Source organism: Paroedura picta, chromosome 5, assembly GCF_049243985.1.
Source record: "Paroedura picta isolate Pp20150507F chromosome 5, Ppicta_v3.0, whole genome shotgun sequence".
Classification (NCBI taxonomy): domain Eukaryota; kingdom Metazoa; phylum Chordata; class Lepidosauria; order Squamata; family Gekkonidae; genus Paroedura; species Paroedura picta.
In genome coordinates, this window is record NC_135373.1 from 126,023,852 (window position 1) to 126,049,447 (window position 25,596).

General features: G+C 50.1%; 2 protein-coding genes across 2 annotated transcripts in view; one reads left to right on the top strand and one right to left on the bottom strand.

The window, feature by feature from the left end:
- The window catches only part of TASOR2 (transcription activation suppressor family member 2), a 48,258-nt gene extending 35,801 nt beyond the window's left edge, over positions 1-12,457 (bottom strand). The window contains exons 1-2 of the mRNA XM_077340372.1: positions 11,919-12,457; positions 1,961-2,068 (exon numbers count right to left, since the gene is read on the bottom strand). The gene's annotated coding sequence lies outside the window, so the exon portion shown is untranslated. The remainder of the gene's footprint in view (positions 1-1,960; positions 2,069-11,918) is intronic.
- A 2,498-nt stretch (positions 12,458-14,955) lies between these two features.
- ASB13 (ankyrin repeat and SOCS box containing 13) lies at positions 14,956-25,589 on the top strand. The gene is made up of 6 exons (XM_077340375.1): positions 14,956-15,096; positions 17,364-17,551; positions 18,466-18,616; positions 20,323-20,457; positions 23,746-23,937; positions 25,168-25,589. Exons 1-6 carry the CDS (start codon positions 15,054-15,056, stop codon positions 25,293-25,295), a joined length of 837 nt encoding a protein of 278 aa, XP_077196490.1. The 5' UTR covers positions 14,956-15,053; the 3' UTR covers positions 25,296-25,589.
- Positions 25,590-25,596: the final 7 nt, after the last annotated feature.

Below are 25,596 nucleotides of genomic sequence, written 5' to 3' on the forward strand. Positions count from 1 at the left end.
ATAGGCCAAAAAGGAAGGTCTGAATGCGATGCAATCTCTTGGTTTGCTTATCAAAGACGGGTTTTTCAGCACACGAAGGAGTCTCAAAGCAGCTTACAATCGCCTTCCCTTCCTCTCCCCTGCGAGGTAGGTAGAGCTGAGAGAGCTCTGACAGAACTGCTCTACGAGAACAGCTATATCAGGACTGCGATTGGCCCAGGGTCACCCAGCTGGCTGCATGCGGAGGAGGAGCAGGGAATCGAAATCGGCTTGTCAGATTAGAAGCCACCGCTCTTAACCATGACTTCAGGCTGTTTTTACTTGACTAACACAGGGGTAGTCAAACTGCGGCCCTCCAGATGTCCACGGACTACAATTCCCACAAGCCCCTGCCAGCATTCGCTGGCAGGGGCTCGTGGGAATTGTAGTCCGTGGACATCTGGAGGGCCGCAGTTTGACTACCCCTGGACTAACAGAAGTACTGGGCCTATAGCCTTGTTTAGCTTCTTAATTCAGTTCAGTTTTGTTTTCTGCAGCCCCATCCTGGGAGCTGAGAGAGCTCTGACAGAACTGCTCTACAAGAACAGCTATACCTGGACTGTGATGAGCCCAAGGTCACCCTGCTGGCTGCATGAGGAGGAGCACCAAGACAAAGTGTAAGAATGATGGAAGAAACTGAAGAATACGTATTTGAAATCATGCCTATAATTAAATTAGCCCATTACGAAATCTGTCGGTGTTGCACAGCGTTAATGTTTGTAATTTTCATCTATTTAGGATTAAAATGTATGAGAAAAGCAAAAGAAAGGCGTTCTGAGCCAGGCACCGAGGTATCCTTGGGATGTGAATGAACTTTGGATCAATTGACGGGACTGCAGTTCTGGGAAGCGCTGAACGCATTTGTTTACTTAACGCTGTTTGCCGAGAAGTCAACGCTGTCCATCCATGCGCAGTGCAAAACCACACCGCAATGTGCTCGGCACAACGCATACTGAAACTAAAAGTACTCGTAAGCCAAAGGTTTGATTTCAGCATGGAGCAGCCCAAGGGAAAAATACTCACCCATCGGGTTTGCTCTAACACAGAGCACCCACTCCAACGGGGCTGCTACTAAGGTTACCAACCTCCAGGTGTGGCCTGGAGAGTCCCCAGATTTAAATCTGATCTCCTGATTACAGAAATCATCTCCCCTGGAGACAATGGAGGTTCTGAAGGGGGTATTCTATAGGTCCAGTTTGGGGAGAAGAAGAAGAGTTGGTTCTTATATGCCGCTCTTCTCTACCCAAAGGAGGCTCAAAGCGGCTTACAATCCCCTCCCCTTTCCTCTCCCCACAACAGACACCCTGTGGGGTGGGTGAGGCTGAGAGAGCCCTGATATTACTAAAGAACAGTTGGTCCTTATCTGCTGCTTTTCTCTACCCAAAGGAGTCTCATAGCAGCTTACATTTGCCTTCCCTTTCCTCTCCCCACAACAGACACCCTGTGACGGAGGGGAGGCTGAGAGAGCCCGGATATTACTGAAGAAGAAGAAGAGTTGGTTCTTAGATGCCACTTTTCTCTCCCCGAAGGAGTCTCAACGTAGCTTCCATTCGCCTTCCCTTTCCTCTCCCCACAACAGACACCCTGTGAGGGAGGGGAGGCTGAGAGAGCCCTGATATTCCTGCTCGGTCAGAACAGCTTTATCAGTGCTGTGGTGAGCCCAAGGTCTCCCAGCTGGCTGCATGTGGGGGAGTGAGGAATCAAACCCGGCTCGCCAGATTAGAAGTCCCCACTCCTAACCAAGCTGTAGACAAAGCTGCAGACAAAACTGAATTTGACGGACTGGTCTGGTTTAGTATAAAGCAGATACTTTGCATTATTCCCACCCCAATTCCTAATTTCTCTATGACCCACTGGCAAATCCCAAGCAGTGGCTGTATTTGGTTTCAACCTAGCCTGGAGCAAAGCCTTTGGCTCAGGTCTGTAAATATTTCAATTTTACCTTCTTTTTTTTTTTTTTTAGGGAGCAGGAAAACACACGCAGAGGGGTCTCTTCAGGTTCTCTCTTGGTACTGCCAACTGCTTCTTCTTGGCCGGAGAAATCCTTGTCCTGAATCAGACAGAGAAGAACAACAAGCCACTGAAACAAATCTGAAATACCAGATTTCTGTTAATGCAACAATGGAGTTTAAAAGAAGGCCGGGCGTACTCCCATGCCATAAAAGGATACAATTCGGCATTCCAGCCCTCCCTATTCACCACCGAGAAAAGCTGAATGCTGCGATCTGAATAAATGATGTTAATTAAGTCATCAACAAGATCCTTCAGTGTAAGAACGAATGCTGGCAGGGGCTCATGGGAATTGTAGTCCATGGACATCTGGAGGACCACAGGTTGACTACCCCTGCTCTATTGGATACAGCCCAAAATCCCATTTGCCTTTTTAGCCACTGAGTCACACTGCTGACTCATGTTCAATGTATGGTCTACTAAGACTCCTAGATCCTTTTCACACATGCTACTGCCAAGACAAGTCTCCCCCATCTTATATTGGTGTATTTGATTTTTCCTACCTAAATGCAGAACTTTACATTTGTCCCTATTGAACTTCATTTTATTCAGTTTAGCCCACTTCTCGAGCCTATTAAGATCATTCTGTATCCTGATTCTGTCTTCTGTTGTGTTTGCTACCCCTGCCAGTTTAGTATCGTCTGCAAATTTAAGAAGCATCCCTTCTAATCATCCAAATAATGTATAAATATGTTGAACAACACAGGCCCCAGGACAGATCCGTGGGGAACTCCACTTGTCACTCTTTTCCAAGAAGATGCTGAACCATTAACAAGTACCCTCTGGGTACGATCTGTCAACCAGTTATCAATCCACCTGACAGAATTAGGATCCATACCGCATTTTACCAACTTGTGAACAAGAATATCATGTGGAACCTTATCAAAAGCGTTACTGAAATCCAGATAAACTATGTCCACGGCATTCCCCTGATCCAGGAAGGTAGTCACTTTCTCAATAAAAGAGATAAGGTTAGTCCGACATGACTTGTTCTTGCGAAACACAAGGTCCCTGCTCTCCCTAGATGCCTTCTCCAAATCTCCAAAATGGTTGCCACAGGAGGTGAAGGAAACTACAAAATGGCTGCCGCAGGAGGAGGGGCAAACAAGAAAATGACTGTCACAGGAGACAGAGCCAATAATAAATTGTTACGGAGATTATTTGAAACTCTGATGGTAGCTCTTCAAATTACCGGCAGAAGTGCAGCTTGGCATAATGCTTCAAAAGATTGTCTTGCATGCATACAGTGAAGATTCTTGGACTCCGGAGACAACAGCTGCTAAAGTAATTCTTTTTTTTTTTTAAGTTTGCACACCCCATCAGATCTCCAATGGCCAAGCAGACGCCCCCCACCGGATTAAGTTTGAGGATGATTGCAATCTTTCTGCACAAAGAAAGGTGTTTTCGACATATTTCGAACGCCTTTTCTTTCAAAAACCCTGTCTCCTCCCAGCATGAGCAGAGAATAAAGGCAGAACTGGAAATCCAATAACGACAATCACTAAAACCTGTTAGACGAGGTCTCTGCAGAGTAGATTTTATGGGGGAAAATTACTTCTTGGCACTGGGGAGGGAGAAGAGAGATTAAAAGCCCCTTATCCCACGGAAGCAGGGCTTCAGGGGCCAAGAGGCAGAAAGAAACTGTCTCAGCCATGAGAAGTTTCTAAAGGTTGCTGGATGAGCATGGACACAGATGCCTGGGCTGTAGATCTTACCTTAAAATGCAGAAATGCATTATGCCAGGGGTGGCCAAATGGTGGCTCTCCAGATGTCCGCGGACTACAATTCCCATGAGCCCCTGCCAGCAGGGGCTCATGGGAATTGTATTCCATGGACATCAGGAGAGCCACCGCTCAGATCTCAAGCTTTCAGCGAGCTTCGCTGTGGTCTCCTGAACTCTGATGGGTTTCTTCTGTGACGGTTCAAGGGGGTGGCAGGTGACAGCGGAGGAGCGAGAGGGTTGTGAATGTCTTGCACAGTGCAGGGGGTTGGACTAGATGACCCAGGCGTGTCAACCCTAATGTGGAGGGGTGGGTCGGAGAGTAGAGGGGGGACAGGGACTGAATCTATCCAATGCCTCTTTAAGCAGCAAAGATGAAGAACCCAATGTATGTTAGAACATCACAGTCTCTTAAGCGTATCTGTGCTGTTACAGCAGAAAGGCAGGATTCCAACGTGAAGGTCAGCCAGTTGATTTAAAAATGCCCCCGAAACTCAAAAACCAAGGAAAAAAAACTAGTTTCTAAAAAGTATGCCAACATTCGCTCTTCAGCGGTACACTGCCCCTGTACATGGAGGTTTCAGTTAGCTATCCTGGCTTTTGATCTACTCATCCTCTGTGAATTCGTCCAACCCTTTGAAAGACCTTCAGTCTGCCACCAAAAGCTTCCAAAATTAGAAACCGTATCACGTGGCACAACTGGAAACAGACAAGCCCAAGATTTAGGTCAGGGGTAGTCAAATTGCGGCCCTCCAGATGTCCATGCACTACAATTCCCATGGGCCCCTGCCAGCAGGTGCTGGCAAGGGCTCCTGGGAATTGTAGTCCATGGACATCTGGAGGGCCGCAGTTTGACTACCCCTGATTTAGTTGAAAAGGAGGCATTCACCAGGGATGACCCGAAGAAAGCCGTAACTGCAAGGAAAGCTGGGGAATCGTTCTCCTTGCAGATTTCAAATTTAAATCCGAACCCTTCCACGATCGCCTTGCAACTGATTCATGACAGCCGAGGGAGAAATGCAGTTCGTACTTCCCAGGGAGCCGAATGTCAAAAGTGAAACCGATTGAAAGAGATGCAAAAATGAAAGTATCTTGCTGCTTCTCCTACGCATGCACCAGAGACAAAAGAGGAACTGCAGGAAACAAATCACTTAGGCAGGAACTGAAGTGGCTTGGCACAGTTTAGAAGCCAGCCCCTCCAGTTTTTAAAATTTAGCTGCAAGATGCATGGCCGGACTGCACCTGGTTTATATCGTCAAATGCAAGCTTCTTCCCTTTTTTTAAAAACCATCTCTCTGTAACTCCAAAAATATACTTTACTGCCTCCTCACCAGCTGTCACGGCATTATCAGGAATCTGCAAGGCCGGCTCCAGGCATGAAGCAAGACTTGAATGACTATTATGAATCGCTAACAAACTGGGCCCTTCAGTTCCCAAATCTGATACTTCGAGCTCAGCTTTGTGGCTTCCTGTTTCCTCGAGATAACTACATGTTTCATCTGTGCAGGAAACGGCCGTTACAGAATTCTCTGAATTTTGCCAGGTAGAAAGCAATAATCATGTTAGGGCACACAGGCGTTCTGGTTGTCACACTTGCAGAAATATAGCACAAAATGGAACAGTGAAGGAAATCAGGGCATGCACAGGACACAAAATACCACTGCTCTGGTTAATAAAAAGAAAAAAAACGGAGGCAGAGCCAGCTTCTAAAGCCCAAAAAAATGGCAGAAAGGGTCAAGAGAGAAAGGTGTGCTTTCCAATCCAGGGTCCCTCAGCTGAGCAGGTAGAAACAGGCAGTGAAATGCAGCAAGCCAAAGAGATCTTCTGTTGACCGGTCAAAAGGAAATCAAGATTCTCCAATCTACAGATGGCCTATCCAACTGCAGAGATTTCAGACCATCTGACCAAATGCAGCAGCTAACTGACCTTCTGGGGTCTGCGATTTTGGACCAGCGTTCCTCTAACTATTGGCCAGGTGGTGGCAGCACAGTGTTACTGGGGGCAGGGAGGTGGAATGAAGTAGGAGAATTAAGACCCAGGTCTGCACATTGCGTCTCTGCAGAGAAGAAATATGTGTCTGCAGTCCCACCTTCGTAGTCAGTCATGCTGGGCTAAAAGAAAGGGATTGATCCAAGGTCACTCTGTGAGATTCACGGCAGAGCGAAGAACCGAACCCAGGTTTCCCAAGCCCTACTTTGAAAAATAAACTTCAACCAAGATTCTGCACTCTTTGACCTAAAATCCGTTTGAATCTGTTTAGGGGCCAGCAAATATTGCTTTGTCTGCGGCCCTCCAGATGTCCATGGACTACAATTCCCAGGAGCCCCTGCCAGCGAATGCTGGCAGGGGCTCCTGGGAATTGTAGTCCATGGACATCTGGAGGGCCGCAGTTTGACTACCCCTGGTCTAGACTGAATGAAACTTCTCATTTGGAGATATTGAAGGGGAAAAAAGTAATGGATCTTTTTTGGCCTCGTATTGAATTTCTTCTTGGGTTTAACAGCATAGTTCAGGGGTAGTCAAACTGCGGGCCTCCAGATGTCCATGAACTACAATTCTCATGAGCTCCTGCCAGCGTTTGCTGGCAGGGGCTCATGGGAATTGTAGTTCATGGACATCTGGAGGCCCGCAGTTTGACTACCTCTGGCATAGTTCTTAAGAGAATCAGAGACGCTGGCCAACTTCACATTCCTCCCATGCTCTGAAATCTTCTGTTTGAAGGGCTTTCACAAATCTACTGCAACCGAATGCTGGCATAAAAGAGGAGTTAATTAATCCTAATTTTTTAGGCAAGGGCCCAACATACACCTGTCTATGGGTGCTGTGACGCCCACAGAGTCCACGTTGGAGACCCCTGTCCTAAATACATTGGGAATGAACGAACAAGCCCAGATTTAAGATTTTACTTTCACGTTCCGCGAAGAAACCTTGGAGCTTTCCCGAAACAGACAAACCCAGGAGACCAAAGATTCGACTTCAGCCTCCCAGGAGGTCAACCATCCCAGCTGCTCTGTTCTCACCTGTGAACACACATTGTCACAGCGAACTCTCAAAAGTAATTCCCGTTGCACTACGCCAATTAGCACCCTCTGCTTACAGACAATGCCGTAATTAGGAAGCATCTGACAACCGAAGGCCTTTGGCCGTTTCTGTCCTCCAACAAATTAGAAATAGTGAACCAGCACTGCAAGATCTCTGACAGTACGGTGGTGGCATCTGGGAGGCTTCCTTCTACTGAGACAGACATCAGACTCGGCTCTCCAGGACCAAGGCTCATCTCTTCCCCTCCTGCCTAGTCCTTTGAGCTGGAGATGCTGGGGATTGAACCCGAGACCTTCTGCAGGCCAAGCAGAGGCTCTGCCACTGAGCCAGGGTCTCAGGCCAAGGTCTTTCCCATCCCTTCCTGCCTGGTCCTTTTGACTGCAGATGCCGGGGATTGAACCAGGGACCTTCTGCAGGCCAAGCAGAGGCTCTGCCACTGAGCCAGGGACTCAGGTCAAGGTCTTTCCCATCCCCTCCTGCCTGGTCCTTCTAACTAGAGATGCCGGGGATTGAATCTGGGAACTTCTGTCTGCCAAGCAGAGGCTCTGCCACTGAGCCAGGGTCTCAGGCCAAGGTCTTCCCCATCCCCTCCTGCCTGGTCCTTCTAACTGGAGATGCAGGGGATTGGGGCCTTCTGCCTGCCAAGCAGAGGCTCTGCCACTGAGCCACAGCCCTTCTCCATGGCTCTCCAAGGTCTCAGGTCAAGGTCTTTCCCATCCCCACCTGCCTGTTCCTTTTGACTGGAGATGCCTGGGACCTTCTGCAGGCCAGGCAGAGGCTCTGCCATTGAGCTATACCTCCTTCTCCCCCAACGGGAGTAACGGCTGTGTTTTCCGCTGAACTAACCGACTATTTCCTCCAAATGGTCATCATCAGTTTTGCAGGCCAGTGCATTACGCGCTGGGAATGGCCATCCTCAGCAAAAGTGGATCCAAAAGCAAACTTTACGCCTTCAAGAAAAAGCACCAGGTCCGATCGTATGGCACAATACACCGTGCCAGATCCCGGGCCTCGGAAGCAACCATGCGGCAGCTGAGCCCTTTCCAAAGGTGCAAACAGGCCCTGCTTCCTTTCTTAATTGCCCGGCAGCTAGTAAAACGCAGGAACCAGAGTCAGACCGGCGAGAGGCGGCCATTCGGGTTTAAGAGCCGGTTGCCGAGATGGCAGAACAGGCTGGACAAGTTTCCTCTTGGAAGTCACAGAAACTTCGGGCCCTTCTCCAAACACCGCTTGCAAGAGGTTAGCAGAAACGCTTCCTCTCCCCATGCTAGCCACGAGACTTTCTTTCTGCCAATATCGTGGCACGGTGTGCTATTTCCCCTGGCGCCTTGGCAGATACAGAATCACATTTATTCACGTTTGACATTTTTTTTTTACGCCACCTCTCCTGGAAGCCTGCCCGGGAAGGCGGACCAAACAAAGTCAGCGCTCTCACAGAGAAGCCATTTATTATTTGGAAAAACCCCTTTTCAGGACGATTCAGTCCTGAGCGAGGCTGGGAACGAACCGACGTTCTGGAGGACATCCATTGATAGCGGCAGAAAAAGAGCAAGCTCAGCTCTTGTTTCTAAGATGCCTGCTTGGTTCTACAACCAAAATCCTTATTGCCTTACTCACTGAGTGTTCCATCGTGTTGACCAGGGGTAGTCAAACTGCAGCCCTCCAGACGTCCATGGACTACAATTCCCATGAGCCCCTGCCAGCAGGCAGGGGCTCATGGGAATTGTAGTCCATGGACGTCTGGAGGGCTGCAGTTTGACTACCCCTGGTGTTGAGTGTACCCTGAATCTATTAAATCCATGTTCATTCCCAGGGGAGAAGGCAGGGCTGTGCAAGAATAAAATGGAGGTCCGCTGGGGGAGGGGGTGAGGAATTACAAATTACGGGGAAGTTACAAAATATTGGGGAGTGGTTTCCTTAGAGACCAATGCACCTACTTCTCCATTGTCACCTCTCTTGCATGAAGAAAAAACACAACCGTCTCTGCCTTTTAGGGAAAAGAAACTTTGGGGAAGAAGCAAACCGCCTCCTGGATGCACACTGGTGGTGCCATACTAGAGATCACGGTTCCATAAAGTTCACTTTCTCCTGAGCATCAAGGTTATGTAGCAGCTGGCTACAACGGCGTTTAAGAGAAGGTCGTAAAAGCACAACGCATGTTCTTGAGCTGTTTGAACAGGGGGAGAAAAACGGCATGGACTGAGACAGGCCTTGACACATTTTGTTTGGCTCTACCTAACATTTAGAAGACAGATGAATTTTTTTTCCAGCCTTTAGCGCCACAAATAGGGGGGTGCATTCAGTAATCCAAGGCCCCCAAACAAATACCCTTATCAGTATTTTTCGGATACTAGTTCAGCTGTATGTGGGAGTTGCTATTTTTTCGGCTACCAAAATGGACAAGCCTCAAAAACCCCACACCAGATAGCTGCAGCTGGCCTGCATTTAAGGGGTTCTGTCTCTTTTAATGCCACCGGAATGAACTCTTAGCTTGGAGAAGGCATTTAAAGCTACTTTCATTTTCAAGGGACTGTGAGCCCTTTAAATTTCAAAAGGTATTTTCATTTTAAAGAGACTATATTCTCTTTAAAGTTTAAATGCCTTTTTCTCCACTGGAAACAAGGACAGGGTACCCTCTTTGGGGTCCCACAGAACTGGACCCTCAGTCCAATCTTTTTCAAACTTGCGGGGGGGGGGTTTAAGGGCTGATTCTCCACTATAGCTTAGGGGGACCTTTTACTATAATGGTCCCCATAGGCTATAATGGGAGCAAAAAAAAATTCGTTATTCCCAAAGATTTACCGAATGTACCCAAACTCGAAAAATACTGGTCTTTTTCCACACCTCTAGATCCATGAGCTAACCACAAACATTAATTTTTCTCCATTTCTTCACTATGTTCTTGCTTTTAAAACTTTTATTTATTTGATATTCGAGCCAGCCTAGAAAACAAATGGTTATGAATTTGAATCCTTCCACCCTTTGGATTTCCACTGAGAATTGGTTGAGAGATGCTGCAAGAGGAGGACAGAAGATTCTAGGCCTCAGAATAAAATTTCTAGGGACCACAGTGAGGGATTTGTTGAGTCCTGGACTAAGAGGGGAAAGCGACTGGGAAAGTTGAGGGGCACTTGGTTCTTCTAGATTAGGGGTGGCCAAATGGTGGCTCTCCAGGTCTCTATGGACTACAATTCCCATGAGCCCCTGCCAGCATGAGGATCATGGGAATTGTAGTCCATGGCTATCTGGAGAGCCACAGTTTGGCTACCCAATGCCGTTGCCGGCAAAGCTGCCTAATTCAGCAACCCAAAAAATCCTTCTCATTGTCGTTACTCAGCTGGCAACTCCCTACCTTGATTTGGCCCCTCTGGCCATGCAGATTCATGAAACAATGGCTCAAAGAGTAGACTAATGCACTCTCCATGGGTCCACCCTTGAAGTCAGCTCCAGCCGAAACAGAATCTTTGTAACCCAAATCCTACTGCATTGTTTGAGTTAATTTAAAAGAAATTCCGTCTAAACCTCCGGAAGAAGTTCCTGGCAATTAGAGTGGTTCCTCAGTGGAACAGGCTTCCTCGGGTGGTGGTGGATTCTCCATCTTTGGAGATTTTTAAACAGAGGCTGGAGAGCCATCTGACAGAGAGGCTGATTCTGTGAAGGCTCAAGGGGGTGGCAGGTGACAGTGGATGAGCGAGAGGGTTGTGAGTGTCCTGCGTTGAGCAGGGGGTTGGACTAGATGACCCAGGAGGTCCCTTCCAACTTTATGATTCTACGATTCTATGAGATGTCCTATATTGATCCCTCCGTGAGAAGGAAGGAGCTGGAGGTAAATCAATGTTCTCAGTTAGTTTATTTGGCTAAGGATGCACATATGGGGATTTTTTGCTTTAATGACAGATAATTATTATAAGGAAAATGAGGAAGGGCTGAATTTTTCTTTATAATGGCTTTGCCATGCAGGCAACAGATCTGCACTATAATAACCAATTCACAACTTTAACTGGGGACAGCAGCTTATCTAGAACCGAGTTTGAGTCCAGTGGCACCTTGAAGACCAGTAAAGTTTAATTCGGGGTATCAGCTTTCGTGTCTCTACAGAAGCACACATTCCCACGAAAGCTGACACCCCAAATTAAACTGAGTTCCCCAAACCAGAACTTATTCCCAGAATGAAACTTGGGTCCGTCTGTCGTTCTCCTGTGAAACCTAAGAATTCTACCTCTAAAGCAGGGGTAGTCAAACTGCGGCCCTCCAGATGTCCATGGACTACAATTCCCAGGAGCCCCTGCCAGCATTCGCTGGCAGGGGCTCATGGGGACTGTAGTCCATGGACATCTGGAGGGCCGCAGTTTGACTACCCCTGAGGCACCCCAAAAGATGCTTGACTTTGATCTAAAATCCCGATCCACGATTTACCAGCCCAAGACGAGATCTGCCCCAATCCTGAACGTGTTTGACCGGTCAAAGAAAAGAATTAAATGATTTCAGCTCGCCCAGAACTAAACCTGTGGGGCGCAATCGCTTATGGGGTGCTTACTCCCGAGGAGAGGGTCTTTCCTTTGCCTAGAACTCCCCACACCACTTCTCTGTTGCGAAAAGGAGACAAAGGAATGGAGTCAATCCGGTCTAGAGTAACCGGCACCCAACCCAGAGGGGCCCTTTTGGAGAAGGGGAGGGAGGGAGGGAGGGAAGGAGGGTGCTGCTTTGAATTCGGAGCCTATTCGCCTCCACTGCGTTTGCCACGAATCCACCATCCTGGAGAGGAAGACGGGAGACATCCGACTTCTGCACAGAATGAATGGGCGCCGCGCAATAGCAGCGCTCTAAATACGCGGGATTTGCGCGATTCCGATGCAGTTGGGCAGAACGCCCCCCACCCACCCACCCCCATTCCGCCCTCCCCGGACCACCTCCCCCCTCTGTCCGGATCGTGCCACGTCAGATCGCGGCCGCGCCCCTTCTGGATCGCCCCGGGACGAACTGCGCGCGAGGGGGGCTTTGCGCCGCGCAACTGCAATCCTAAAAACGCGCCCGCGGGGAAAGGCATGCTCAAAAAGGGAAACTCCCCCCAAGGGGGGAAGCGGGCGAATTAACCGTCCGACACGTGTCTCCGCATCCCCTTACTCACCCGTGACGCGTGTCCTCTCCCGCCGGGTCTTACGCACGTCCATGGCAGACGCGCGAAGGGTCTCCTGGCGCCAGACTCGCCGCGGGGTCCGCGTCCCCTTTGTCCTTACAACGCCGCCCCTTCCATCTGCCGCAAGGGTGTTTCTGCACGTGAGGACGCCGCGCACTCGCGGGTATCCCCCTTCCCGGCTGGGATTTCCTTTGGATCGGGGTCAAACGCGAGCAACGTGCTTGGCAGGCGAGCAGGAGAGGAGCGCCCCTTCCCAAGGGGCCGGATCACTTTCCCTTTCGCGAGGATCCCGGGCAAGGCGCGCGCTGCGCTGCGCTGCGCGGAGAGGAACCCGGGGCCGGGCGGACAGCACAGCACAGCCTCCAAGGGCTTCCCCAGGCGGGCGAGGAGGCGCAGCCAAGCGCAGCGCAGCGCAGCCAAGGGCGCAGAGCCGCCCGTGCGCGAAGAAAAAGGGAAAGATGTCTGCGCGGGGCCCGGGGGAGCGGGCGCAGCTCATCCGCCTCGCCCTGGAAGTGGAAGGGCGCAGAAAGGGAAAGGGGGGACGGGCGCAGAGAGAAAGTGAAAACTGACCCGGATCCACTGGCCGGCCCGGCCCCTCCCGGCTCCCGAGGAGGCGTGCTTCCTGCAAGCGGAGGGCGGGTGCAAGCGAGGGCATGGCGGCAGAGCCTTTGCAAGGGGGCTGGGGTGTTTTTTGGATAGATAGATCTTGGATAGATTTTGGATAGATAGATCTTGGATAGATTTTGGATAGATAGATCTTAGATAGATAGATTACTATTATTATTATTATATTTTAATAAAAAGGAAATCTGGGTGTGGAGAGCGCTGGATGGGCGGCCCAAGAGGGCTGTAAGGCGGCGTGGGGAATCCTCCTGCGGGGTTGGTTTTCCTGCCGCCCGGAGACGCAGCGGAGGGCGGAGGACCACGAGGTGGTGCCCGCGGGCGACGGGGACGCTCTGCTGCCGCTTGGCCAGGTGCCTCCCCCTTTTTAATGAAGGGGCGGGGCGAGGTTGAGCCTCTGATTGGTCGCTTTAGGTTTGAGTGGCAGTGCAGATTTTGCCTTTTAAAAAAAAGCACACCAGCTGCCACCAGGGCACATGAAGAGTTATGGCAGCCATTTTGTGGCTGGCCCCACCTCCTGAGGCAGCCATTTTGTACCCTGCAGGCTCAGAAGTCCAAGAGGGGCTTGCGGGCTCAAAAAAAAAAGGAAGACCCTTGTGATAGAGCGATGCAGAGCTTTGGTTGCCAATCCCCAGAAGGGGCCTGGAGATTGCCCAGAATTGCTGCTCTTTGCCGGTTAATGTTAAAAAAGAAGGCTGTGTAACCAGAAGATGCTTATAGAAGTATAGAGTTGGAAAAACTAGAAAGATAATTCCTGAGCAAGACCTGGGAAGCATCACCTTTACACAAGGGGCTTACGTTCCTTGTCTGTTTACAGCTTGGTGTGTCGTGGTTACGAGCGGCAGCCTCGAATTTGGAGAACGGGATTTGATTCCCCACCCCTCCTCCACATGCAGCTGGGTGGTGGACCTTGGAGAAGAGTTTGGTTTTATATCCCGCTTTCCACTACCCAAAGGTGGCTCAAAGTAGCTTCCAATCGCCTTCCCTTCCTCTCCCCACAACAGACACCTTGTGAGGGAGGTGGAGCTCAGAAAACTTTGACCGGACTGCTCTCAGAAAACAGCTCTATCAGGGCTGTGACTATCTGAAGGTCACCCCGCTGGCTGCAGATGGAGGACCGGGAAATCAAACCCAGCTTGCCGGATTAGTAGCTGCTGCTCTTAACCACAACACCAAGTTCTGCAGAGCACTTCTGAGCGTACCCAGAATACGTCCAGGTAACAGCTGGGGATCTCCAAGCTATGTAGATCAGTTCCTCTGGAGAAAATGGCTTCTTTTGAGGGTAGACTCTGTACTGAGGTTGGGGATGCCAGCCTCCACATGGAACCTGGGGATCCCCTGGAATTGCATTTCATCTCCAGGTATCAAGGCCATATGCGGTCTGGGCCCAGCATACCTGAGAGCCCACCTCACTGCCTACTCCCCCCAAAGAGCCCCACGCTCTGCCACCTTTAACTGGCTGGTGATCCCTGGCCCCCAAGAAGCACGTTGGACCTCAACCGGGACCGGAGTTTTCTCCGTCCTGGCCCCCGCCGGGTGGAATGAGCTCCCGGAAGAGATCAGGGCCTTGCCTGAACTTCCACAGTTCTGCAGGGCCTGCAAAAGGGAGCTCCTCCACCAGGCATTTGGTTGAGGCTGACAAAAACAACGTCTACTCGGCCCCCCAAAAACCCCCATCCATAAACTGAACCCCACAACGGTCTTCCCCTGGAATCACTAGTTATCTAGTTCTTATAGTTATCTTATAGATATCTAGTTCTTATACACACAGTTACCATCAGTTAAAGTCACTGTTAATTTTGTTTAATTTACAAATTCTCTCGTTATATGTGCTTCTTCTTGTTATATGTATTTCCGTCTGTTACGTGTAAACCCCCCTGAGCCAAAAGGGAGGGCGGTATAGAAATATAATAAATAAATCAGCGATCAGTTCCCCTGGAGAAAATGGCTGAGAATTGGAGTGTTCAGTCCATTATACCCTCTCCAAACTCCACCTTCTGCCGGCTCCACCTCCAAAGTTTCCAGTTTTTCCCCAACCCAGAGTTGGCAACCAATACAGTTATCCAGGGACAGCTTACATTAATCCGAGAGCTGTGCAGAAAGGAAAACATGCAGGAAAGAAAAAGCAGGGAGGGAAAATGTATGCTTAATACCCAGGAGCTGTGCCTCTCCAGATGACCGTGGACTACAATTACCATGAGCCCCTGCTGGCAGGGGCTCATGGTAATTGTACTCCACGGTCATCTGGAGAGGCACAGTTTGCCCACCCTTGTTTTAGCCCCTGCGCAGTATAGCCTGACACACTGGCCGCCTTTACAGACTATTTTTGCTTCTGGTTTCAGTCCGGGCGGCGAACTACGGCTCCCAGCAGCCTTTGCGGCATCCTGTGCCCTGACGTCACCGGGCTTCCCAAGGCCCTGGAACAATAGGCACTGGCAACCGCCCCGCGCCTCCTCTCCCGGCGGCTGGGGGCTGCTGGGATTTGTAGTTCGAGGCAGGCTGGCCATGGAGAGGACCATGGCCAGTGGCTCCTTGCTGGGCGAGATTGGTGAGTGAGGGTCTTGGCTGCCGAGCAGGAGAGAAGGGAAAGGACTGGGGGGGGGGGGGGGGGCTAGGGATAGAGGGGCTGGTGCTTGGGGAGGGGGCGCAGGGGAAAGCCTCTGGCCAATTGCATCTTTTGCCAGCAGCCCCTGGGGCAGTTTGCAGGTCTGCATAGAATTGCATTTCACCGGATCAGAAGCCTGCCGGGCTGGTATGGCGCCTTCTGTTTATTTACCTGTCATCTCTCTCTCTCTCTGTTTCTATTCATCCTGTCTTGTCTGTTTCTCTGTCCACCTATCTGTCTGCCTGTCCCTCTAGCTCTGTCTGTTTGTCTGTCCTGTCTGCCTGTCTGCCAGCCTCTCTATCTCTCTACTTGCTTGCTTGCCTGCCTGCTTTCCCTCCCTCTCTCCCTCCCTCCCTCCCTCCCTCTGTGTTCCTTCCTTCCTTCCTTCCTTCCTTCCTTCCTTCCTTCCTTCCTTCCTTCCCCGCCTTCATTTATTTTCTGCCCCATCTCCTGAGCCTCAGAGTAGATCACATCTTAACCAAAAGCACACATGCAATAAATATACAAATAAAAATGTCTGTCTGTCTGTCTGTCTGTCTGTCTGTCTGTCTGTCTGTCTGTCTGTCTGTCTGTCTGTCTATCTATCTATCTATCTATCTATCTATCTATCTATCATATATTGACGGTCTCTATCTGTGTCCTGTCTATCTGTCTGTCTGCCTGCCTGTCTATCTACCTACCTACCTACCTATCATATATTGACGGTGTCTATCTGTGTCCTGTCTATTGGCTATTGTCTGTCCGTCTGTTTGTCCCTCTTTCCTCTCTGCCATCTCCCCCACTCATTTATCTATCCACCCACCCGCAGATCAAACTGGACTCCAGCCCACAAAACTGCGTCCCCATCCAGCCCATTCCTGCAAATCTCCTTTTCCCCACGTGGAGAAGGCCGGGCATAGCCTTCCTTGGTCACCCTCCCCCGTGGGGGCTTTTGGGGCTTTTGCAGCTGGACTTCCACGATTGCCTGTTTAAGAGGCATAGACGGTGGCTGGATGTGCCTGCCGGGTTTCTCCTCCCCCTCCCGCCCATGTTTATCAGATCTGTGCAAAACAGCAGACTTTGGGTCGGAGTCCCCGGCTCCTTTCTCTTGCCCTGGTTTGCCTTTCCCCCATGAGTCTCCACCACGTGGAGCTTGTGGCAGGGATCTTGGGATCTGGGCCAGAGAACAAAAATAAATCATTCACTGAGATCGGCCTTCCCGTGGCCGACTGTTTTCATTCACCTGCCCCAACAGCCTTGGACAGAATAAAACGCTAGGCCCCTGGCAAAGTAACATGAGGGCTATTTTAAAGGTTGATTTCACCATTCGTTTGCGTCTCCCATTTTGAACATGTTTTTTCCCCCAGCTGCTTGATGCACACTGTAGCAACATGCCGGCTAAGTGCGGTGCAACGAATCTTCTGCTTTCTGTGGCGTGGGATAGAGGAGGGGTCCTCAGCGTGGTACCCATGGGCAGGGGTGGTCTACCTGTGGTCCTCCAGATGTTCGTGAACTACAATTCCCATGAGCCCCTGCCAGCAAATGCTGGCAGGGGCTCATGGGAATTGTAGTTCACGAACATCTGGAGGACCACAGGTTGACTACCCCTGCTCATGACCATATTGCCTGCTGACATCTTTCTTGGCATTGAACACTTATCTTTTTTAAATGGGTGGGGCCGTGTAGGACACTTGCCCAGCAGGACGTCTGACGTTATTGGATGGCCAGTTGAAATGTTGTTTCAACAGCAGCTGCCACTACAGTGTTGGTTTTATTCTTTCTCATTCTTCTTTCCTACTGTATTTTTAAAAACTTTCATCCCAGCCCTTGGGTTTCTTCTGTGTGTGGGGGGGGGCTCCACCTCCTGAAGCAGCCATTTTGTAGCTGACTCCACCTCCTGCGGCAGCCATTTTGTGGTCGGTTCCACCTTCTGTGGCAGCTGTTTTGTCATTGTAGCCAGCACCCTGGATCCAAATTCTAAAAATGGACAGATGGGTGGACTAGAACCCTAGGTGACCCAGTTCTGCTACAGAAGCTAATTGGATGATCTTGGGCCATCACAAACTCTCGGCCTGGCCTACCTCATAGGGTGGTTGTTGTGAGATAACAGAGGAGGGCAGAATGATGTTCTGAGCTCCTTTAGGTAGGTGGTGGGGAAAGACGTCTACTGAGGGCCATCAGTGTGCTGGCTGCATTGCATGCTCACCCTGTCCCCCTTCCTTCCTTCCCAGGTTTCTGGGCTGAGAGGACCCCGGTTCACGAAGCAGCTCGTGGGGGAGAGATCCTGGAACTGCAGCAGCTCATCGCCAACGGTGCCTGCGTCAACCTGGTGACCTTTGACTCCATCACACCTCTCCATGAGGCCAGCCTGCGCGGCCAGACGCAGTGCGTTGAACTCCTGCTGGCCGCGGGAGCCCAGGTGCGTGGTTGCAAAAGAAGGGGTCGGAGAGCCAGATGAAATAGAAGCCCTGTAGCATCTTAGAAGCTCAGAAAAACGAAGCATGAGATCGATCAAAAAGAGGGCTGTATTGTGGACTAGAAAATCGGCCCTGGCTCCTACCTGGTGGAATGAGTTCCTGCGGGATTTGTCAACTTTTCACGGGGCCTGCAAGACGGAGCTCTTCTGCCAGGCATATGGTTGAGGCCAGATCTGCGCCCAGCGCTGTCAGCTGTGGACGTCTAGCTGAATCCAATTGAGATCCTCACTCCCAGATAGAGAGTGATAGACCCATGCTGAATGGGGTGGGGAGTGGGTTATATATTTATAATCCGCCATCTTGATATTGTGTTCTAATTATGTTTTAATGGGTGATTTTATGGGATTTTATAGTATTCATGGGCTTCGTAAACTGCCGCGAGACATTTGAGAGTGGTGGTATATAAATATAAATAGATGATTAGATGCATAGAAGTACTGAATTTTTAAAAAATTAGCGGGCATCACGGGCCCATTAAAACATTGAGAAAGGGGATTGGTTGCCAGGATTGATTGGCATGCGGAAGAGAGGTGCATGTAAAGCGCGTTGCTCTCTCCCGCCATTTCCAGCAGGCAGTGTGGAGTGTAGGAAGCACAAAAAGGCGGCAGGTGAAAGCGAAGGAGCCAGAAGGTGAGGAATGGCCAAAGCCGCGATAACTTTTAGCGTTAGGCCATTCCGCTGCTATAACGCTATTTTTTTCAGTGTGCAGAAATGGCCTCAGACTTGAACCTGCCTCATCAGAGGAAAAGATAACGCACTTGACAAACTACGTCCGATTGGTACTTCTTCGCCTCTCCTGGAAAAGAGCTCCTCGGGGCATTACAACCTCTGTGATGGGTCTTTCCTGTCTACACAGGTGGATGCCAGAAATATTGACGGCAGCACTCTGCTCTGCGACGCCTGTGCCTCCGGCAGCATTGAGTGCGTGAAAGTCCTGCTCTCCCACGGGGCAAAGGTCAACCCGCCCCTCTACACAGCCTCCCCCCTCCATGAGGCCTGCATGAATGGTAAGTGGGGGGGGGGCAGGCCTCCCAGCCAGTATGCCTTGCATCTCCCAGAGCAGAATTATTATTTTTATTTATTTATTATTATGTTTCTTACCTGTCCTTTCTCCAATTCAGCCTTTCTCAGCTTTTTTACCTTTGAGAAACTCCTGAAATATTATTCAGGCTTTGCAAAACCCCGCAAGTGGTACGATCAGGCAGAATATGGTAGGGAAGCAGAGCTGTGGACACGCCTTCCCCCCCCCCTCCAAATCCATCAGTGACTATTTGGGATGGGGGGGGGCTCAACACAACTATATATGGTCTCATCACTTGATAAAAGTTTAACAAATTTTAAAAATACATGAAAAAGAATTTAACTCCCGCCCGTTCGGGACACTCTTCCAGGGCCGTCAAAAAACTCCCGGGTTTCCCGAAACCTTTGTTGAGAAAGCCAGAACTGGGGACTCAAGGTGGGTTACGCCAAACAGCATAACACAACAGAACACAAAAAAGCAAAAATGTCCTCTGAAACAAAGAATTAAAATCTTAACAGCTAAACAGCTCTGCCCTTCGATGCCTACTTCTAACCTTTCAGCGGCAGAAGGGGGAGAGGGCGGGTTTTAATTTCTCCAGATGGATATTTCTGTAGGGAGATCAGTTTTATTCATAGGTGCTGCTCTGGGCCTCCACTCTCGGCCTGGTGGGACAGCTCTGTTGTACAAACTGTGCGGAACCGCCCGAGGTCCCGCCGGACTCTGTTCTCGCTTGAGAGCGTCTTCCACTAGAATGGCACAAATTTCTGGGGACTCTCCAATATCCCCATTCGAGGACCAAGAGAAAAACCAAGAACACCTACACACACACATGTCGCAATGGACGTTCCCACCTGAATTAAGAAAACTGCATTATTGGGGTTGCAGCTGCAGAATCAATGCACCAGAGACAGAAGAATGGTGCGTAAAGGCAGGGACCGTAAGGTTGAAACTTCCAGGCCTGGCTGCTGGGGGAACCTGGCCGAAAAGATCTTGGCGATCTCTGTTGACTCAGGTCTCCTCAGCATGGTGTAGTGGTTTATTTATTTATTTACGTATTTATGTATTTATTTATTATATATTTATATACCGCCCTTCCCTGAGACTCAGGGCAGTTTCCATAAAACAAGGAAACAATACAGGTAACTCAGTAGTTATAAACAATAACAATACAGAGATAACAAGAGAACAATATAATGGAACAGAAGAACAATGGTGAGAACATCAGTTCAGCTACAGCAGGGATCCTCAACCTGTGGTCCTCCAGATGTTCATGGACTACAATTCCCATGAGCCCCTTGCCTGCAAATGCTGGCAGGGGCTCATGGGAATTGCAGCCCACGGACATCTGGAGGACCACAGGTTGAGGATCCCTGAGCTACAGCATACTGACGGCCCCCGTGGGTTGGATACGTTGACGGTGGTTGAGAGCAGCAGCTTCGAACCTGGCGAACCGGGTTTGATTCCCTGCTCCTCCACATGCAGCCAGCTGGGTGACCTTGGGCTCCTCACAGTCCTGATGGTTCTGTTCTCACAGAGCAGTTCTCACAGAGCTCTCTCAGCCTCAACTACCTCGCAGGGTGCCTGTTGCGGGGAGAGGAAGGGAAGGCGATGGTCAGCCGATTTGAGACTCCTTCCGGTAGAGAAAAGTGGGGTCTGAAAACCCACTCTTCTTTTTCTTCTTCCTTGCTCCAGGCAGTGCTGCTTGCGTCCGGCTTCTGATCGAAGTGGGAGCGAACCTGGAAGCCCACGACTGCCACTTTGGGACTGCTTTGCACGTGGCCTGCGCCAGGGAGCACCTGGATTGTGTGAAGCTGCTGCTGAATGCAGGTGTGGGACTTGGGCAAGCAAGCTTTTTTCTTCTGTCACAGGCTCAGAAACGTGGAAGCGTAGAGCTGGGCTTCCCGAGTCATCTAATACAAACCCCCTGGCCAGTGCAGGAAATTCACAGCTACCTCCCCCCGTGACCCCTGATGTATGCTCAGAGGAAGGCAAAAGAAATGCCAGGGGGATTGAACTGAATTAAGGACCTAAATAAGGCTGAGAAGGTCTGAATGTATAGGCCAGGGGTAGTCAAACTGCGGCCCTCCAGATGTCCATAGACTACAATTCCCAGAAGCCCCTGCTGGCAGGGGCTTCTGGGAATTGTAGTCCATGGACATCTGGAGGGCCGCAGTTTGACTACCCCTGATATAGGCCCAGTACTTCCATTACTCAAGTAAAAACAGCCTGGTGTCATGGTTAAGAGTGGTGGCTTCTAATCTGACAAGCCGGGTTTGATTCCCTGCTCCTCCTCCGCATGCAGCCAGCTGAGTGACCTTGGGCCAGTCACAGTCCTGATGGTGCTATTCTCACAGAGCACTCCTGTCAGGGCTCTCTTAGCCTCCCTTCCCTCACAGGGTTTCTGTTGTGGGGAGAGGAAGGGAAGGTGATTGTCAGCCACTTTGAGACACCTTCGGGTAGAGAAAAACAGGGTATAAAAACCAACGCTTCCTTCTTTTTTTTCATTACATATTGAGAGATTTACAAAAATAGACAAGTATTTATTGCAAAGTAGATTGAAAAAACAGATGTTGACCCTGGTCATACTCTCTATTAAGGACTTCTAAAGCTCAGACGTAGAATTAAATTCGCGTAATTTAAAGTTTACGCTTTGTGTTTTCGAAGACGGGGCTCAAAATATAAATAAATAAATAAATCCAGTGGTACAGCGGCGATCCAAAATCTCCCCTGTTGGCCCCTTGGCCCCTTCCTCGGTGGTTAAAGAAACAACCTTACGGACTGACTCCTGACCTTACAAGCGGGAGAATCTTTTCTTACAAAGGTCATTTCTCGACGAAGAGGACCTTCTTTAATGATTATTGTCTGTGACCAGAAGCAAAGATATTAACCAGAGGCCGTGTTCTGGACAGGTTGCTGCCACGGTCAGGTTCACTTTAGTCATGGTTCGCTTGTCTGCCTTTCTCGCTGGGTCAGAAAAATGCAAGGTAGTCAGGAGATGATAATAAGGTAGGGTCCCCTCCTCTCCTCTGGTCAGCCTCTTCTGCTTCGACCAGACAATGGGCACCTTTGCCCTGTATGAGCCAGGAGGGAGCCACCAGCAGCAGCCAGCTGCCTGAGCCCTGGGCAGGTCGGGGAAGCTGTGCTGAACTGAATCCTAGAATCATAACGTTGGAAGGGCCATCGAGTCCCACCCCCTGCTCAGTGCAGAATCAGCCTCAAGCATCCAGGAAAAGGACCTCTCCAGCTGCTACATGGGCAGCCAATTCCATTGCTGAACTACTCTGACTGTGGGGAAAAAATTCCTTATATCTATCCAGTACCAGTGAGTCTTGTAGCCTATTATTGCAGTCTTCTCCTCTGCTGCCCACAGGAACATCTCCCAGCCCTCCTCCAAGTGACAACCTTTCACATCCTTCCAGAGAGCCATCCTGTCCCCTCTTAACCTTCTCTTCTCCAGGCTGAACATTCCCAAGTCCCTCAGCCTTTCTTCCCAGGGCTTGGTCTCCAGGTCCGGATCATCCTCATTGCTCTCCTCTGTCCCTTCTCCATTTTGTCCACCCCCCTTTTGAAATGGGGCCTCCAGAACTGCACCCAGGACCCCAGGTGGGGACTGGCCAATGCGGCATACAGAGGGACTAGGACATCTTGTACTTTCGAAGTGATGCCTCTGTTGATACAGCCCAGTTCTGCATTTGCCTTCTTTTCCTGTGCATCACACGGTCTGCTCATATTTAGCTTCCAATCAGACCACAGACCCATGAACGTCAGTGTTGTTCACTCAGACTAGCAGCAGTTTTCCAAGGTGGCAGGTGGAGATTTTTGGCCATCTGATCCTTTTCGCTGGATGTGGTGCCAGGGATTGAACCGAGACCTTCTGCATGCCAAGCTGAGGTTCTCCCACCGAGCCCCTCCCCAAAATTTGGAGCGTTCTATTTTTTTTCTCTTCTCCTTTCTGTTGAGGAGGGTGGGGCCGTGGGCAGGTGGGGCCGTGGGCAGGTGGGCCCCCCAGGACAGATCCCAGAGCAGCTGTCCTTGTTGCCCATGGGCTGACCACCACTGACTCATGAGATCTCCTTTGGTCCACACAAAGAGGCCAATGAACTCCGAGGCAAAACATGAACTGTACGGCAAACACAGCAACAGATGAGTTCTGAGTTGTTTGCTTGCTGAATTCAAACAGGAAAAGAGTTTGGGCAAATGCCGCAACCTGGAATTGGATGCCGTTTTGGGAAAGGGAGAGTCCAAGCCAGGGACCTGCTGTCGCAAACACTGAAACGAGGTTACATTATAAACCGGGCCCTAGGGGGCAACTTAAAGATTAACTCACTTTTTATTTGAATGCAAGCTTTCACCAGCTAGAACCAACACTGTCTAACAAGAAGGCTATAGCCCAGGGATGGTCAAACTGCGACCCTCCAGATGTTCATGGACTACAATCCCCATGAGCCCCTGCCAGAGACTAGTTCATGAAAATATGGGCTGGAATAAAAACCAGTACATCGTTTTTAAAAACATTATTATTTTACCAGTAATTTATAAAACTTACAGAAGGGTTACAGAAATAACGTGTTTTACTACCCACTGACCCCTGCCAAGTGTTTGTAGAAAGTGAAGTGAAACCTGCTGGAACTTTATGCAACTAAGTATTTTATCTGCTTTGTGGATTCAGAAAATATTGCTAGGGCAGCTACCTCAGAGACACGCAAGAATCTTCCCTGCATGACTAAAGCTAAGTTGTATGCAAGCAAGAAAATGTTTTGCCGAAATATGTTCATTTAATAATCCACCCTCTTCTTAAGCAGAGCTTTGGCCTAAAAAGAGTGATTATTAGAGTTACACATTATCTTAGTACCTGATTGGATCCACCTTTTTCTGCAGACATTTTGTACTTTGTTCCGCCTCCTGCGGCAGCCATTTTGTGCTTGGCTCCACCCCCTGCGGCAGCCATGTTGTGGTTGCACACACTGCCCTGTGTCAGAATTCCAAAGGAGCCCACAGGGAGAATTCCAAAGGAGCCTGAGCTAGGTTCACATTCTGAAAAGATGCACGAGGAACAGAGGTTTTGGGGTTCTCTGGCAAATTCCCCGTTCCTTCTCGTTTCCCCCCCGTCGCCAGGTGCCAACGTGAACGCCGCCAAGCTTCACGAGACCGCCCTCCACCACGCCGCCAAAGTGAAGAATGCTGACCTGGTGGAGATGCTGGTGGAATTCGGAGGGAATCTCTATGCCCGGGACAATCGAGGGAAGAAACCCTCTGATTACAGTCGCGGCAGCAGCCCCACTCTCAAGTGCTTTGACCATTATGAAAGTGAGTGGCGGGTGACTCCTGGCGCTTCCTTGGGGTGGGTTATTATATACTTGAATGTGTCTGAATCTGCAGTCACGCTTTACTCAGTTGCTTGTTATGGTTTTATACGCATGGAGCATATGCCCATTGGAGACTATTGGCCCCAAGGTATAGGTGAAACACTCTCTCTGGGGCAGGGATGCTGTGTACTCTCAGTGCTTGGGGGGCAACAGTGGGAGGGCTTCTGGAGTTCTGGCCCCACTGGTGGACCTCCTGAGGACCACTGGGTTTTGGCCACAGAGGGTTGGACTGGATGGGCCATTGGCTTGGTCCAACATGGCTTCTCTTCTGTCCTTATGTCTCAGGATGCCAATCAGAGACAGGAAAGGAACAGCTGTGAATAAGGGGAGGTCCCTAACCTTGCTAAGCTAGATTCGAATGAGTAGCCGTGTTGGTCTGAAGTAGCACAATAAAATCAGAGTCCAGTCAGGCACCTTTAAGACCAACAAAGATTTATTTAAGGCATGAGTTTTCAAGTGCAAGCACTCTTCGTCAGACTAAAAACTGACCATCATAACAGTAGGAATATATAAGCAAAAGTTATCTTGCTCAGCTGGCAGGGTTTTCCAGTCACCTCTCTGTATTTAAGCACAGTCGATCTTGTATATTCCTGCAGTTTCCCGTCAACCTAGCCCGCCTTGCAGGCTTGTTCTGAGGATACGAAAGGGGCAAAGATAACCATGCTGGCCACGGCTCTTCGAGTTCCTTAGAGCAGGGGTAGTCAACCTGTGGTCCTCCAGATGTCCACGGACTACAATTCCCATGAGCCCCTGCCAGCGAACGCTGGCAGGGGCTCATGGGAATTGTAGTCCATGGATATCTGGAGGACCACAGGTTGACTACCCCTGCCTTAGAGGAAAGGCGGACTACAAAATTAGACTGGTAATAGAGGCCCGAATCTGAAATCCACAGATAGAATCAGGGCTGAGAGGAGAGGAGACTGGAGGCAGGGGGGGGGGGGTTCCTGGCTAAATTGTTGCATTACCCTAGCTCTGCAGGGTTTCCTTGTTACGTTTCATCTCTGTGTATTTTCCACCCTTTCTGCTGAGACTGAGGGTGGATTACAGCAAAATGGATTTTCCGGGCAGGTGGGAGAGACCGGGCATCCGCACCGTCTGCTTGGGACCGTTCAAAAAAAGCAGGCTTGAGTCCGCCAGCTATCTTTCCTGTCTCCCCCTTTCTCTTTTGCAGGTACTCCCCTGACGCTGTCCCAGCTGTGCCGCCTCAGCCTCCGTAGAGCCTTCGGCCAGCGGGCCCTGGAGAGAATCGCCCAGCTGCAAATCCCCCAACGGTTTATTGACTTCCTCTCCTACCAATGAGGATCGAGGGGAGATGCTGTCGAAAGGCCGCAGCCATCAGCTCAGAATTCTTGGGTGTCGGCATCTGCCTTAGGTGACTTCGTATCACTTTGAGCGCCATGGATGTACATACTGTAGAGGAGAAGGCCAGGGTTCAAGGGCAGTCTGATTCTCAAGAAGTCTTCCCACAGCACTTTGACGCAGGCGGAAGCAACCTCGTGGACTTGATCATTTCTTGACTCATCCACTGGACTCAAACTTTGTTTAATCCCTGTAAAGTATGTTTCGCCTTGTATTATACAGTTTGGAACCGAGTCTGAGC